This window comes from Dipodomys spectabilis, unplaced genomic scaffold (genome assembly GCF_019054845.1).
Source record: "Dipodomys spectabilis isolate Male_0828 unplaced genomic scaffold, ASM1905484v1 ptg000004l, whole genome shotgun sequence".
Lineage (NCBI taxonomy): Eukaryota > Metazoa > Chordata > Mammalia > Rodentia > Heteromyidae > Dipodomys > Dipodomys spectabilis.
The window spans coordinates 4,014,682-4,030,928 of NW_024870681.1; the positions used below are offsets into that span (position 1 = coordinate 4,014,682).

A 16,247-nucleotide genomic window follows, 5' to 3' on the forward strand; every position below is an offset into this window, starting at 1 on the left:
CTACAATTTTTTGGAAACGGGAAAAATAGAAAACTGGTAGCTAGAACTGGGTGCTGGTGGCTCACACCTGTAATCCTAGCTACTCAGTAGGCTGAGATCTGAGGATTGTGGTTCAAAGCCAACCCAAGCAGGAAAGTCCCAAGAAACTCTTATCTCCAATTGACTACCAAAAAGCTGAAAATGGAACTCTGACTCAAAGTCATACAGTACTAACCTTGTGTACAAATTTGAGTGACAGCACCCAGGACCTGAGTTCAAGCCCCAGGTCAGGCACAAGAAAAAAAAAGTGGCAACTGGGCACTGGTGATTCACACCTGAAATCCTAGAGGAGGCTCAAATCTGAGGAGAGGTTTAAAGCCAGCCTGGACAGTAAAGTCTGTGAGTCTCTTATCTCTTATCAGCAAAAAGCCAGTAGTGGAGCTTTGGCTCAAGTGGTAGAACACTAGCTCAGGCCCAGAAGTCAAGCCCCAGGAGCAACACAAGAAAAAAAAGAAAGGGCTGGGAAGGTGGCTCAGTGGTAGAGCGCTTGCCTTGCATGCATGAGGCCCTGGGTTTAATTCCTTAGCACCACATAAGCAAAAACGAAAAAAAGCCGGAAGTGGCGCTGTGGCTCAAGTGGTAGAGCGCTAGCCTTGAGCTGAAGAGCTGAGGGACAGTGCCCAGGCCCAGAGTTCAGGCCCCACAACCGGACCCAAAAAAAAAAAAAAGAAAAGTTGAGATTGCCCAAGTCAACGAAAGGAAGTTGCATCCTAAACTTCAGAGAGGAACCTTTCAGAATTGGGTCAACTCCCTCTGAAGACACTTGAGAAACTGTTTAGAAGGTCCCAGATATATCCTTAGCCATATTTAAAACTTGCAACCTCTTTTTCCTTATCCTACTTCCTAAATTATGTCATTCCATATGTTTTACTTATTTATTTTGTGTGTGTGTATGTGAGCATGCGCTTGTGTGCGCTGGTACTGGGACTTGAACTTAGGGTCTGGGCACAATCCCTTGCCACTTATTTGGACCAAGGCTACTGCTTTACCACTTTAGCCACAGCTCTACTTCTGGCCTTTCGGTGGTTAATTGGGGTAAGAGTCTTACAGACTTTCCTGCCAGGGCTGGCTTTGAATTATGATCCTCAGATCTCAGCCTCCTGAATAGCTTATTATTTTTGTCAATGTATCTTCCAACTTGAAAGTAAATTTCAATAGGAATTTTTGCCTGCTTTGTTCACAGATTCTTTATTGACCACATCGAGAGCAAGCACACGATATTTTATAAGATGGATAGATGTCATGGAAAATAATGAGAGGGATGTGAGCATAAGACAAGTGATAGAGCACTTGCCTAGCTCACAAGGCCCTGGGTTCAGTCCCAGCAAAAGGGAAAAAGAAAAGGAAAACATTATAGAATAAACTTAACCTTCATAGAGAAAAGGCTTCCTATTGCTATTGGGAATTCCCCAGTGAAAATGTCAAATCAGCCCAGTGTTGCCCGTAACTCATGCCTGTAATCCTAGCTACTCAGGAGGCTGAGATCTGAAGCTTGCGGTTCAAAGCCAGCCCTGGCAGGAAAGCCCATGAGACTCTTCTCTCCAAGTTAACCTCTAGAAAACCAGAAGTGGCGCTGTGGCTCAAATGGTAGAGTGCTCGCCTTGAGCAAAAGAGGCTCATGGACAGTGCCCAGGCCCAGCGTTCAAGCCCTATGACTGATTCCACCCCCACTCCCACCCCCACCCCCCAAAAAAGTCTCACTGCTTTCTTACCTGGGCTGGCTTTGAACAGTGATTCTGAGATCTCAGCTTCCTGAATAGCTAGGGTTACAGATGAGAGCTATCAGTGCCCAGCAGTTCCCCTCCCCTCTTTCTCTCTTTCTTTCTTCCTTCTTTTTTTCTTTTAGTCAGTTGTGGGACTTGAACTCAGGACCTGGGCAGGTGAGCGCTCTACCACTTGAACCACAGTGCCACTTCTGGTTAATTGGAAAAAGATGTCTCATAGACTTTCCTTGCCCAAGTTTTTTCTTCTTCTTCCTCCTCCTCCTCTTCTTCTTTTTCTTTCTTTCTTTCTTTCCTCCTCCTCCTCCCCCTGCTCCTCCTCCCCCTGCTCCTCCTCCTCCTGCTCCTCCTCCCCCCCTTCCTCTTCCTCCTCCTCTCCTCCTCCTCCCCCTGCTCCTCCTCCTCCTCCCCCTGCTACACCTCCTCCCCCTACTCCTCCTGACACTATCTCAGATTCTTCAGGTCAAGGCTGGCTGGCATTCTCTCACTTGAGCCATAACTCTTTGTTGCTTAATTGGAGAAAAATCTCACAGACTTTTCTGCCCGAGCTGGTTTTGAACCTTGATCCTCAGATCTCAGTCGCCTGAGAAGCCAGGATTACAGGCCTGAGCCACTGGCATCAGGCTTAACTGGATTCTCATATTCAAATTTCCACTTAGAATTAAAAAGACTGTGGGCTGGGAAGGTAGCTCAGCGGTAGAGCGCTGGCCTTGCATGCATGAGGCCCTGGGTTCGATTCCTCAGCACCACATAAGCAGAAAAAGCCGGAAGTGGTGCTGTGGCTCAAGTGGTAGAGCACTAGCTTTGAGCTGAAGAGCTGAGGGACAGCGCCCAGACCCAGAGTTCAGGCCCCACGACCCGCCAAAAAAAAAAAAGAAAAGAAAAGAAATAAAAAGACTAGCTTAAAGTCTCAGGTTTAATTCTGTGACTCACTGTGTGATTTTACTCAATTCGCCTCTCAGATGGCAAAAACTCCGTTCTATCAGGACGATTTGGTGTCGTTTCCAGCAGCTTCGCTAAAGGGACTATTTTGGCCCTCGGGGCTCACCGTCTGCGCAGACTCCAGATGCCCCCGTCAACTCCGCCCCCTGAGCTCAGGACGGCGCGAAAACCCAATTGACAAGAACTCCCGCCGAAGCCCCGCGGCCGAGCGGCGCTCTCCCGCCGGTCCTCGCCCGGGCCCCGGTCCCGAGCGCTCGGCCGGCATCGCCCATCGCGGAAGCTCCCTGTAGCTGCGGGCCGCGTCCCGGGGAACCTCGCTGCCCGCCTTTTTCTCGCCGCCTTTTTTTTGTTTGTTTTTTTTTTCCGCCTTTGACTGCGGAGCTGGGCCCAGCCTCCGCTCGGGTCTGGTGGGCTGTGGCGGACCCGAGAGGGATCCGAAGGCCCAGTGACTCCTCGGCTCGGAGCTGGCCGCCTCCATGGCCTCCGGACAGGCCAGGCTGGGCGGCACAAGGTCCTAAGAGCTGGGATTCGGGGAGGCAGGGAGCATGGTGGGGGTCCTAGCCATGGCGGCTGCAGCTGCTCCCCCTCCCGTGAAGGACTACGAGATTGAGGTGAGGTCCGGGGTTTCTGTCAAGTTTCCTTTCTTCGTCTGTGGAGGGGTGGGGTGGGGTGGGGTGGGGAAGGTGAGGGGCGGGTGGAAGGCGATCCCGAGGTTTGCCTCCCGGAGGGGAGGAGGGGAGCGATCGTAAAGACCCACCACACAGTCGAGAGATGGCTTGAGAACGTTGCCCCTGTGTGTGGATGAGTGGAAGTGTGGTCAATCCCGACCAACGTGAGCCTGGGAGAAGCTTTCGAGGTCTCAGGAAGTCTGGGATCAACCACGTCCAGTTTCTAGATTTTAAAATGGGGGGGTGGTGGTGGTGGAAAGCGTTGCTTTGGGGTTTGTGACAAGTTATAGAACCTATGTCAAGTTCTGGGTTCAGCCGAGAGAATCGTAGAACTTTAGCGCTGAAGGAGATCTCTCTGAGAAGTCCACAAATCATCCTATTCTAGGAGTTCCATTCAGGATGTCACTTTAAGAAGCAATAAATGTACCTAATAGAGAAATCAGTTTCTCCCAGCTCTAGAGTGTAATATACAGCAGTAAGGAATTCCAGCATGGCATGTTGATGTTCTGTATTTATCAGGTTTCAGGGAAGTACACTAAACAGTCATTATAAAGACGGGGTATACGCCTCTAGGTTTTGTATCTTTTCACCTCAGACTAACATGCTAACTGGTGTATCTCTTGTGTTCTTGAAGTAAGCTAAAATGTATGCTCACTTAACTAGGACTCCCGATTTTTTAGAATCCAGTAATTTTTGTCTATTAGAAATTCCTTTTTACCGCTATTGTTTGCTAACCAAATGGATTGTTTAGTTTGTCTCAGGTGTTGTGAAGGGCTTCTGGCACTTGAATTATGGGATTTTTGTTTGATTGCTTGTATGCTAATTTTTGAGCCTTTACTAAGGGGATACTGGGGTTTAAATTCAGGCAGTCACTTGGCTTGCTTGTTTGGCTGATACTCTATCACTTGAGCCACACCTCCAGGCCAGTTTTTTTTTTTTTTTTTTAACTGGTAATTTGAGATGGAGTTTTGCCAACTTCCCTGCCCAGGCTGGCTTTGAACCACAGTCCTCAGATCTCAGCCTCATGAGTAGCCAAGATTCCAGGCATGAGCCACTGGTGCCTGGTACCAGCTCTATTCTTGTTAGTTGTATGGGTCTTTTGTTTAGTTTCTGTTTTTGATGCACTTTTTTTTTCTAATATTGTATCAAATGCTCATACATGCTATAAGATGGGAAGTGTTGTTGTTGTTGTTTTGCGGGTCCTGGGACTTGAACTCAAGGCCTTGGCGCTGTTCCTGAGCCTCTTTGTACTAATTGAACCACAATGCCACTTTCAGCTTTTTTGAGTAGTTTGTTAGAGATAAGAGTCTCACCAGATCTTTTCTGTCTAGGCTGGTGATCCTCAGATCTCATACTCCTGAGTAGCTAGGATTACAGGTGTGAGCCCACCGGCATCCAGCTAATATGTGAAGTATTTTGCCAAGACTTCAAATATTTGGCTGTTGTTCTATATTATAGTCATGCTTCATGAATGCTTTTGAAAGATCATCTACTTAAAAAAATAAAAAGAGCTGGGATGTAGCTCAGAGGCAAGCACTTGCTTAGCAAGTACAATGTTTTGGGTTTAATCCCCAGTACCAGGGAAAAAAAAAAACAGTTGAAAAAAAAAGTTGGGTGTTCAAAGCTGATACCTGTACTCCTAGCCACTCAGGAGACTGAGATCTAAGGATTGAAGTTAGAAGCAAGTCTGGGCAGGAAAGTGTGTGAGACTCTTTATCTCCAATTAACTACCAAAAGCCAGTAGTGGAGCTGTGCCTCAAGTGATAGATTGTTAGCCTTGAGCAAAAAAGCTCAGGGATAGTGCCCAGACCCTGAGTTCAAGTCCCAGGAAAAAAGAAAAATCATTTAGTTAAATTGACAGAACAAAATTGTAAGAATACATACATTAGCATTATGATAGCATGTAAAGAATTGAAAATAATTTGGCATGCTGGTTTTCTGGTCATATAGTATCAAATGTATGTAGGTGTCATCCCCGGTTATCTTAGGTCTGAAATTGAGCAATGTATTATAGTTATGAAGGTTAGGATTACATTACATGTACTGCATAGCCGGTTGGTGCACTTTTGAGAGAGTCTCTCTTCCTCCCACCCCTCCTGTGTATTTCTTTCTCTCCTTTTTTTTTTGCCAGTCCTGGGGCTTGAACTCAGGCCCTGGGCACTATTCCTGAGCTTCATTTGCTCAAGCCTAGCACTTGAGCCACAGTGCCACTTCCAGCTTTTTCTGTGTATGTGATACTGAGGAATCAAACCCAGGGCTTTATGCATGCTAGGCAAGGACTTTACCACTAAGCCACACTAAGCCTGAGAGAGCCTCTTTCATGATGGTACTTTCTATGTGGGATGGTAAAGGTAAAGGCTTTTAATAGATTATTTTGTTTAATATCAACTTTGTGATGAGATGATTTCTGTATTCTACAGATGAAAGACAGTAAAAAGCAATTGAAGCAGGTTATCTCAGTCATTTTTTTATTGTGTAACTTGAAAGCTCACTTTCTAATATATATAATATATTATATATATGTACATATCATGCTTTTTACCAAAGTATTCTTGCTTTTTTTATTTTTTATTTTTTGCCAGTCATGGGGCTTGAACTCAGGGCCTGGGCACTGTCCCTGAGCATCTTTGGCTCAAGCACCACAGCATCACTTTCAGCTTTTTTTGTGTATATGGTACTGAGGAATTGAACGCAGGGCTTCATGCATGCTAGGCAAGCACTCTACCATTAAGCCACATTCCCAGCCCAGTGTTCTTGCTTTTTAAAAATCCATGTGTTCCAAATGTTAGATCCCTATTTTATATTCGTATGATTTCATTTATTGAAATAAATGCTTTTTTTTCTTTTAAATTGTTAGCCTTGCAAAAAACGAAGGAAAGATGACAATGACAGATCTTCCTGCAAAACAATTACAAAATATTTATCACCAATAGGAAAGACTGGAGACAGGGTTTTCTCTCCATCGAAATCCAGTAATATTATGCGTTACTTTAGGAAGACTTCACCTATGAATGAGAAGTTACAATCAGCAAAAGATTGCAAGATAAACTTGTCTTCACCATCGCCTACTGACAGTAACAATGACTGTAAGACATCTGTGGAAATGTTCTCAAATATAGAGCTGAAAAAGAAAAGAAAGAGGGTTAATCTATCTCATCAACTAAATAATATTAAAACTGAGACTGAATCTCAAATTGACATTAGTAATGATCATACTAGGGATGATTATAGCTTAAATAATGATTTTGTGGAGAGAAGTACCTCTGTTTTACTTCACAAGAAACCCATAGAGATTGTTGCAGAAAGAATTCAAGCTAGCAGAAACCAATCAAATACTCTAACCACCAATAAGAGTTTTAAGAAAGTAAATCCTAAACAAGGCACCACAAAAAATGATTGCAAAAGATTGAGGAAAAGGAAGCACAGAGATGTAATTGATCTACCTGAAAATTTACCCTTGGTAGAAGAACTAAAAGATTGTAAAGATGGTAAACAGACAATGCCTTCTCTAACTCATGAAACTAAGAGTGTTACAGATTATGCTAATACAAGTGATCATGAAATTTTCAATTTACATGATAGTACAGTAACTGTCTCCTACGAGGAATTTCTAAAAAGTCACAAGGAAAGTCAAGGGCAACAGATGCCAGACTCTACAATGTCAATTTGTGTTTCTTCTGACACAGTTGAAGTGGCCAAAAGTGATTATATAAGTGAACCAGAAAACTGTGAACTATCTCAGCAGGTGCACTTTAAGACAGTTACTGTCCTTGCACAGGTTCACCCCACTCCCCCCAAAAAGATAGGAAAGATACCCTCAATCTTCTTGAAACAAAAGCAGTTTGAGATGGAGACTAGTTTTTCTGATCCTGAGAATGAACAGACAGTTCAGAAAAGGAAATCTAACGTTGTGATACAGGAGGAAGAACTTGAGTTGGCAGTGTTGGAGACTGGAGGTTCAGAAGCTCTGAAACCAAAGTGCAGCCTAGAAGAGAGACAGCAGTTTATGAAAGCATTTAGGCAGCCAGTGTCAGATGCACTTAAAAATGGAATAAAAAAATCTTCAGATAAGCAGAAAGACCTGAATGAAAAATCTTCAAATGAGGAAGAAAGAGAGAATAGTAAAAAATTAAACATGGATAATTCTAGTAGCCAAATGGTTTCAAATAATGGCAGTTCACAATCACACATTGAGAAACGAAATTTTCCAAAGGAGAAAAGTAAAAAGTTAAAGAAAAAGGGTAAGAAAACATTAGATGCTAGGGATACTTCAGGCGAAAACAGAGAGAGTAATACTCAAATGAGAGAAACAACCTTTTCCTTAAAAAGTAAACAAAATCAAAATAAGCATAGAATGAGTTTAAGACAAAAGAAACCAGAAGTTTTCAAAAGCAGTACATTATTTAACAGTGAAAGTCTTGCTTGTGATAACCTTTTAAAGATTCCTCTGAGTGACAATACATCAAGAAAAACCAGTACACCAATTAAAAACAAGATTATGCATTCTAAAGCTGAATTTGAAGATGGACTGATAAATCTTTCTACACACAAGTCAACCAGGAGATCTTTAAGAAATAGAAACATACATACTTCGGTAGCTCTAAGAGCTACTGATTCCGAAGATACACAAGACAATAGTCCAGTAAAAAAATCTAGCCCATCAGAAAAGCATAGCCTATACACTGCAGAGTTAATAACAGTATCCTCAGATTCAGAAAGTCCTATCAGGTAAGGTTTTGTTTTTGTTCTAATGTTCTGACATTCTACAGTATTACTAATTGGAAAGGAAAATATTTTAAGCATTGAAGGATTTGATTTCTTTTCTAGAACACAACTGATTACTAAGAAAAAGAAGGGCTGGGAATGTGGCTTAGTGAAGTAGAGTGCTTGCCTAGCATGTATGAAGCCCTGGGTTTGATTCCTCAGTACCACATAAACAGAAAAAGCTGGAAATGGTGCTGTGGCACAAGTGGTAGAGTGCTAGTCTTGAGCAAAAGAAGCTCAGGGACAGTGCCCAGGCCCTGAGTTCAAGCCCCAGGACTAGCAAAAAAAGAAAAAACATGATTTCACAATGTTTCCTTTTGTGTATGTGGGTCTGTGGGGCTTAAATTCAGGACCAGGGCACTGTCTCTGAGCTGGTTTGCTTAAGGCTAGTGCTTTACCACTTTGAGTAACAGCTCCACTTCTGTTTTTTTTTTTATGTTGGTTGTGGGGCTTGAGCTCTGGGCCTGGGTGCTGGCTGTCCCTGAGCTCTTCAGCTCAAGGTTAGTACTCTACCACTTGAGCCACAGTACCACTTCTGGTTTTCTGGTGATTAATTGAAGATAAGAGTCCTGGGAGGGCTGGGAAGGTGGCTCAGTGGTAGAGTGCTTGCCTTGCATGCATGAGGCACTGGGTTCATTTCCTCAGTACCACATAAACAGAAGTGGTGCTATGGCTCAAGTAGTAGAGTGCTAGCCTGGGCCTTGTTCTGAACAGCTGAGGGACAGTGTCCAGGCCCAGAGTTCAAGCTCCATGACCACCCTCCCCCCCAAAAAAAAAGTCTCACAGACTTTTCTGCCCAGGCTGGCTTTGAACTGTGATCCTCAGATCTCAGCCTCCTGAGTAGCTAAGATTACAGGTGTGAGCCACTGGTGCTGGGCTCGCTTCTGGTTTTTGTGTGGTTAATTGGAGATAAGAGTCTCATGGGGACTTTTCAGCCCAGGCTGACTTCAAACTGCTATCCTCAGATCTCAGCCTTTTGAGTAGATAGGATTATAGGCATGTGCCACCAGTATAAAACTATGTTTCTTGTTTTGAACATTCCATTTCAAGTCAATCACAATTTCAGATATATTTTAGATGAGTTGTAAACTTATTTATCACGGTTGTTAACCCTTGGAGAAATATCCAATATGAATCCTGCATATTTAATAAATAGATTCAATAAATTGGAGTTTCATTTCTTGGAGAAAGTAAATACAGGATGAAGTACATACTTACATAGTTGTTCTGGCTAATGTAAGAATGATCCTAAGGCCTAGGATGGTGAATTACTCCTGTAATTCTAGCACTTGGGAGGCTAGAACAGTAGGATCTTGAGTTTGAAGCCAGTTGGTGATTTTCAGGCCAGACTTGGCCAATAATTATACCCCTTTTCAAAAACATACCAAACAGGGCCGGGAAGGTGGCTCAGTGGTAGAGTGCTTGCCTTGCATGCCTGAAGCCCTTGATTCCATTCCTCAGCACCACATAGCAGGAAAAGCCAGAAGTGGCGCTGTGGCTCAAGTGGTAGAGCACTAGCCTTGATCTGAAGAGCCAAGGGTCAGTGACCAGCCCGAGTTCAGACCCCTTGACCGATAAAAACAATCAAACAAAAAACCACATCAAACAAAAAATATCCTAGGGACCAGTTTTATGTCAGATTTATTATTAAGCCAGGTGCTGGTGGCTCACACCTGTAATCCTAGTTACTCAGAAGGCTGAGATCTGAGGATCACTGTTTAAAACCAGCCTGGGCAGGAAAGTAGCTAGAAGTTCATGTGGGAGCCACCAGTGCCCAGCTAAGTTTTATTATTTCTTTTTTTTAATCAGTCTTGGGGCCTGAACTCTGGGCCTGGGTACTGTCCCTCAGCTCTTCAACTCAAAGCTAGTGCTCTACCACTTGAGCCATAGCATCACTTCTGGCTTTTTCTGCTTATGTGATGCTGAGGAATGGAACCCAGGGCCTCATGCATGCAAGGCAAGCATTCTGCCACTGAGCCATCTTCCCAGCCCCCAAGTTTTATTATTTCTAAAGATAGTTGCCAGGCACTGGTGGCTCATGCCTGTAATCCTAGCTACTCACGAGGCTGAAATCTGAGGATCACAATTGGAAGCCAGCCCAGGCAGGAAAGTCCATTAGACTCTTATCTCTAGTAAACTACTCAGAAAAAGCTGTGGCTCTCATGGTAGAGCACTAGCCTTGAGCAAAAAGCTCAGAGCTAGAGCCCAGGCCCTCAGTTCAAGCCCTGTGTCAGACAAAAAAATTAAAAAAATGTAACAGAAAAGTAATGAATAAATAAAGTTTGGGCCTGGGACCATAGCTTAGTGGTAAACTACTTGCCTTGCATACACAAAACCCTGGGTTTGATCCCCAGCACCACAAAAAAATATAGTTTAGCAGGCAGGAAGTGTGATAGAGGGGGTAAGATTAGTGGGATTAATTGGACTATAGTATAAATTGTGTGGAGATATATTAATGAAATCCCTTTATGTAATTAGTGTAAGCTTTAAAAAAGTTTACATAGTTTTTAATTGGATTGATGAGAATTGCTTTTTTCCTCATATTTATAATTAAGCCCAGAAATTGAAGCCTTAGTTTGTTCATTTCTATGTTGGAGATTCTTGAACATTACAATTAGGAAAATGTTTCTAAATAATGTTATCTTTTTTTCAGAATGAAATTCATCAGAATTAATACTCCCAGAAAATCAAAGAAAAAATCTAGGAAATTTGAAACAACTGATGAAGATTTTACTTCTCAAACTAGAAAGGTAACTAAAATACTGGAATCCTATTAGTGATACTCTATTTCCTTAAAAAACCCACACTCCTGTTATAAAGTAATAGGTCAAAGATACATATATTTTATAAATTGGTTAACTGCCACTCTATCCTATTTTTTACTATCATCCCATTTTTTCTAGCTAGATTTTTTTTGTCTTTGTTTTTGCCAGTCATGGGGCCTGAACTCTAGGCCTGGGCACTGTCCTGAGCTCAGCTCTTCAGCTCAAGGCTAGCACTCTACCACTTGAGCCACAGCACCAGCTCAAGGCTAGCGCTCTACCACTTGAGCCACAGCACTACTTCTGGCTTTTTCTGCTTATGTAGTGCTGAGGAATGGAACCCAAGGCCTCATGCGTGCAAGGCAAGCACTCTACCACTGAGCCACCTTCCCAGCCCTCTAGCTAGTTTATAAAGGTATGAAGATACTTTGCTTTGAGATGTGAACAACTGATAAGGATATTTACTTGGAGGAGCCTTTTTTGGTCATTTTCCTTAAGGTTGCCTATTTGAGTTTGTGGTGTTGTACCAAATCACTACAGTCCAGGTAGCTCAAATAACAGAAATTTATTTCTCACAGTTCTATGGATGAGAAAGCCCATTTAAGATCAAGGTGGTAGCAGCCTTAGTGTCTGGCAAAATTTATTTTTCTGACTTGCAATGGGCTGGTATCTTTCTGTTACCTCACCTGATATAAAGCAAGCAGAGAATAATAATTATATATATATATATATAAAATTTTATTTTATTTTTGTCGGTCATGGAGCTTGAATTTTGACCCTGAATGCTGTCCCTCAGCTCTTCAGCTCAAGGCGAGTACTCTACCACTTGAGCCACAGCACCACTTCCAGTTTTCTGAGTGGTTTATTGGAGATAAGAGTCTCATAGACTTTCCTGCCCAGGCTGGCTTTGAACTGTGATCCTCAGATCTCAGCCTAATAAATTTATTATAATGGTAATTCTTATTTCTTTGTATGACTGCAAATATATTTTTTCTATTTTTATGGCTTTGTATTGAATATGAAATATTAGCTGGGCTTTGATGGTTCATGCCTATAATTCTAGTTACTCAAGAGGCTGAGATCATGGTTCAAAACTAGCCAAAGTCTATGAGACTCTTGTTTCTTTTTCTTTTTTTGTCAGTCTTGGGGCTTGAATTCAGGGCCTGGGCACTGTCCCTGAGCTTCTTTTGCTCAAGGATAGCACTCTACTATCTGAGCCTCAGCCCCACTTCTGGCTTTTTATGTGTGTGTGCTATTGAGAAATGGAACCCAGGTATTCATGCATGCTAGGCAAGCACTCTACTACTGAGTCACCTTCCCAGACCTGAGACTCTTATTTCTAAGTAGGCACAGAAAAAGCCAGTAGTGGTGCTGTGACTCATGTGATAGAATGCTAACCTTGAGCAAAAGGAACTCAGGAATAGTGCCCAGGCCCAGAGTTCAAGCCCCAGCACCAGCAAAATAAAATAAAATAAAATAAAAATAAATAATATTTGCTGTGATCTAGATTAACAGTTCAGATTTTTATCTAGGTAAGCAGTACTTCAAATATATCAAAAGCAAAGCAATTGATTGAAAAGGCAAAAGCTTTACATATCAGTAGGTCAAAGACTACTGAAGAAATCGTGACACCCTTAAGGCGTTCCTCTAGACATCTGGAAAAGGAAAAATCACCGGAATCAGATGTGAGTATTATAAAGCATCTCTTTGGGTAAATTCTGTCCTAGTTTGCTTTTGGGAATGGGAAAAAGAAACTATTACAAAATTATAAGGTCACAGTGTATGATAGCTGTCAGGTGGTAGAAAAAAATACTACTTCTAGTTTTGTTTTAAAAGCCTTTGACTTCCTTTTGATCTCAAAAGAGAGTCTGAACCTTTCTCAAGCCCCTCAGCATCATTTGTAAGCTGAACTAGTTCTTCCATTTTCCTCAAAGCAATGCTGACTTTTTTTTTTTTGCCAGTCCTTGGGCTTAACTGTGGGCCTGGGCACTGTCCCTTAGCTTTGGCTTAAGGCTAGCACTCTACCACTTAAACTGCAGCACAACTTCCTGCTTTTTCTGTCTATGTGGTCCCGAGGAATTGAACCCAGGGCTTCATGCATGCATGCAAGACAAGCACTCTACCACTAAGCCACATTCCCAAGAGAAGTCATAAAATAATTCCTTTAGTGAAAAGGTAAAATCTTGACTTAATAAGGAATGAAAAAAAGTTATATGCTGAAGTTGCTAAGAATTATGGTAAGAAGGAATAAGACATCCTAGTTTTGATGTCATAACTAAAGCTGCAATGTGTGGTAAGGTAGTATATGAAAAGACCTAGTCCATACAGTATTTGAAACTATCGGAAAGGCATTCGCTGGGGTTACTGGATGTATGGTCTAGATAAAGGGGAACACTATTAATTTTTTCTTTCTTTTTTTTTTTGGTCTTAGGACTCTGTAATACTGATAGATTCAAGTCCCACTTGCTTAAAAAAGCCAGAGAAAAATCAGAAGAAACTTCAGTGTTTGAATGATGTGCTAGGAAAAAAGCTTATCAAGTCTTCCGAAAATGTACCTGGTAATCAGATTTAATACTGTTTATACAATAATGTTTTGGGGGAATTTTTCTGAATGCTCTCATAATAGATATTTAATTTCTTGTCTTGTGAAATTTTGGTTGTATTATTTCCATTTTAACAACTAAATTTCTGATGAACTGAGGAATATTTTATTTTTACATTAAAAAAATTAATTTCTGAGCAGTTCTTTTCTTTTTTGGGTCCGGTCATGGGGCCTGAACTCTGGGCCTGGGTGCTGTCCCTCAGCTCTTCAGCTCAAGGCTAGAGCTCTATCACTTGAGCCACCGTGCCACTCCTGGCTTTTTTCTTTTTGCTTATGTGGTGCTGAGGAATCGAACCCAGGGCCTCATGTATGCAAGGCAAGCACTCTACCACTGAGCCACCTTCCCAGGCCATTGGTATAAAATTCTTGAGACTCCATCTCAACCAATGGCTAGGCTTTGCCTGCAGCGGTTAGCACCCATTATCCCAGCAGGGTGCATCCTGTCATCCCCAGCAACACTGAGAAGGTCACTGGATGGCCCAGGCACAAAGTTAGACCTTACCTGGAAAATAACCAATACACAAAGGATGTGGAGCCCTGGGTCAACTAGAGCAAAGCATGAGTTCAATCCTCAGTGCCGCCATAACCCAAAAACAAAAGCAAAAAGAAAGCTCCCCAGTTTTGCTAGTACTAAGTTAAGGGAAGATATTATGTAGAATTTTTATAATTAAAAAAAAAAAGTTCAATTTTTGTGTTTGGAGCCAGTAATGGGGCTTGAACTCAGCGCATCACTTGCTTGCTTCTTGTCTTGCTTGTTGTCCCTCTACCACTTGAGCCAGGTGTTTTGCTGGTTATTTGGAGGTGGAGTTTCATGGACTTTTATGCCCAGTCTAGCTTCATATCATGATCCTTCAAGTCTCAGCCTCATTAGTAGGTAGGAGTACAGGCACGAGCACCCATCAGCACCCAGAGCTCAGTAAAACAAACTTAGCTTTTTTCAGTTTAACATGTCAATTTATATGTAATGCATCTTGATCAGATTTTTAAAAATTAAATTTAAAACTTAAAAAGAAGCCGGGTTCTTGTGGTCAATGTCTGTGATCCTAGCGATGCTAGTGGCTGAGATCTAAGAATCGTGGTTCAAAGCCAACCATGAAAAAAGCCAGAAGTAGAGTTGTGGCTCAAGTGGTAGCTAGCCTTGAGCAAAGAAGCTCAGGGACAATGGCTAGGTCCTGAGTTCAAGACTTAGGACTGGCACACACCAAAGTTTAAAAGATATAATTTTGAAAGTAGCTGAAATACAATGCAATCATTAATACTAACCTGATTTTTTTTTTTCTCTAAGGAAAAATGAAAGTTGCTCCTTTATTTCTTGCCAGAAAGACTCAAAAAACAGCCAATCCTGTCCTTGGTTTTGATGAGAGCAGGTCAGTCCAATACAAAATTTTGACACCTTGTATTTATTTATTTGGTCTGATAAGAAAGCATATGAAGTCAAGTGGTGGTGCTCATGCCTGTAATCCTAGCTCCTCAGGAGGCTGTGATCTGAGGATCACAGTTCAAAGCCAGCCCAGACAGGAAAGTCTGTGATACTATTATCTTCAATTAACCACCAGAAAACCAGAAGTGGTGCTGCTGTGGCTTAAGTGGTAGAGCACTAGCCTTAAAGAGCAGAGGGACAGCACTCAGGCCCAGAGTTCAAGACCCACAACCACCACCAACAACAAAAAGAAAACATATGAATGGCATCTGAAGCTTTAAGTTCATTTTCAGAGATAGTATTTGATAGTGCTACTGAGTCTTGATTTTTTTGTAAGTATGTTGGAACTGTCTCTATATAAATTAATACAATAATCAAAAATCAAACCAAAAATATACAACTTCATTTACCAACTTCATCCAATAGTATGTTCCTAATATGTACTATGTACTGGTTTTGTTACCAAAGATATACTATTAGGACACATTCCCTATCATTATGATGTTTATAATCTTGAGGGCAGAAAGTCTATAATTAAACACTAATTAGGGCAACAAATGAAAAATTGGCATTGTGCTAAGGAGAGGTACAAAGTTCTATTAGGGGGGCTGGGAGGGTGGCTCAGTGGTAGAGCGCTTGCCTTGCATGCATGAGGCCCTGGGTTCGATTCCCCAGCACCACATAAGCAAAAAGAAAAAAAGCCGGAAGTGGTGTTGTGGCTCAAGTAGTAGAGCGCTAGCCTTGAGCTGAAGAGCTGAGGGACAGCGTCCAAGCTCAGAGTTCAGGCCCCACACCGGACCCCCCCCAAAAAAAAAAAGTTCTATTAGGGATTATATAAAAGGAGATTTCATCTGGTGAAGGAGGACTTTGCTAAAGAAATGGTACCTGAATTGAAACTAAAGGAAGAGTAGGAGTCCTCAGTGATGTAGGGAGGACAGGTCTGATATGACACAGGTAAGAGATAAGATGTTGAAAATGATTTATGAAAAGGTATGAGGAAATAAATTTGAAAACTTTTCATTATTAATTAGGTTTGGGTATAGGACTGGGTAAGAGTAAGGATGAACCATGTTCTAGTATATGCAACTGGAGCATGCTCGAAGAAGACTAGGTTTATCATCTTCATGGCTCAGTTATTTTGTTTGATTTTTTTTTTTTTGGTCCCTTGTGGGGCTTGAACTCAGGACCTGGGCACTGTCCCTGATCTCTTTTGCTCAAGGCTAGGGATCTACCACTTTGAGCCAGCTCCACTTACAGTTTTTTGATAGTTTAATTGGAGGTAAGAGTTTCTCAGAGATTTTTCATCCTAGACTGGCTTTGAACTGCAAT

General features: G+C 42.0%; 1 protein-coding gene across 4 annotated transcripts in view; it reads left to right on the forward strand.

Annotated features, from left to right (window-relative positions):
* Nucleotides 1–3,057: 3,057 nt before the first annotated feature.
* Atad5 (ATPase family AAA domain containing 5) overlaps nucleotides 3,058–16,247 on the forward strand; it is a 51,565-nt gene continuing 38,375 nt past the window's right edge. For all 4 annotated transcript variants that reach the window (XR_006149116.1, XM_042691006.1, XM_042691011.1 and 1 more), the window contains exons 1-6: nucleotides 3,058–3,313; nucleotides 6,228–8,098; nucleotides 10,788–10,884; nucleotides 12,429–12,581; nucleotides 13,328–13,454; nucleotides 14,784–14,865. Coding sequence is in view for 3 of the 4 variants with exons in the window: in XM_042691006.1 (XP_042546940.1) it covers nucleotides 3,248–3,313; nucleotides 6,228–8,098; nucleotides 10,788–10,884; nucleotides 12,429–12,581; nucleotides 13,328–13,454; nucleotides 14,784–14,865 (2,396 nt within the window). In the remaining variant the exon portion in view is untranslated. The remainder of the gene's footprint in view (nucleotides 3,314–6,227; nucleotides 8,099–10,787; nucleotides 10,885–12,428; nucleotides 12,582–13,327; nucleotides 13,455–14,783; nucleotides 14,866–16,247) is intronic.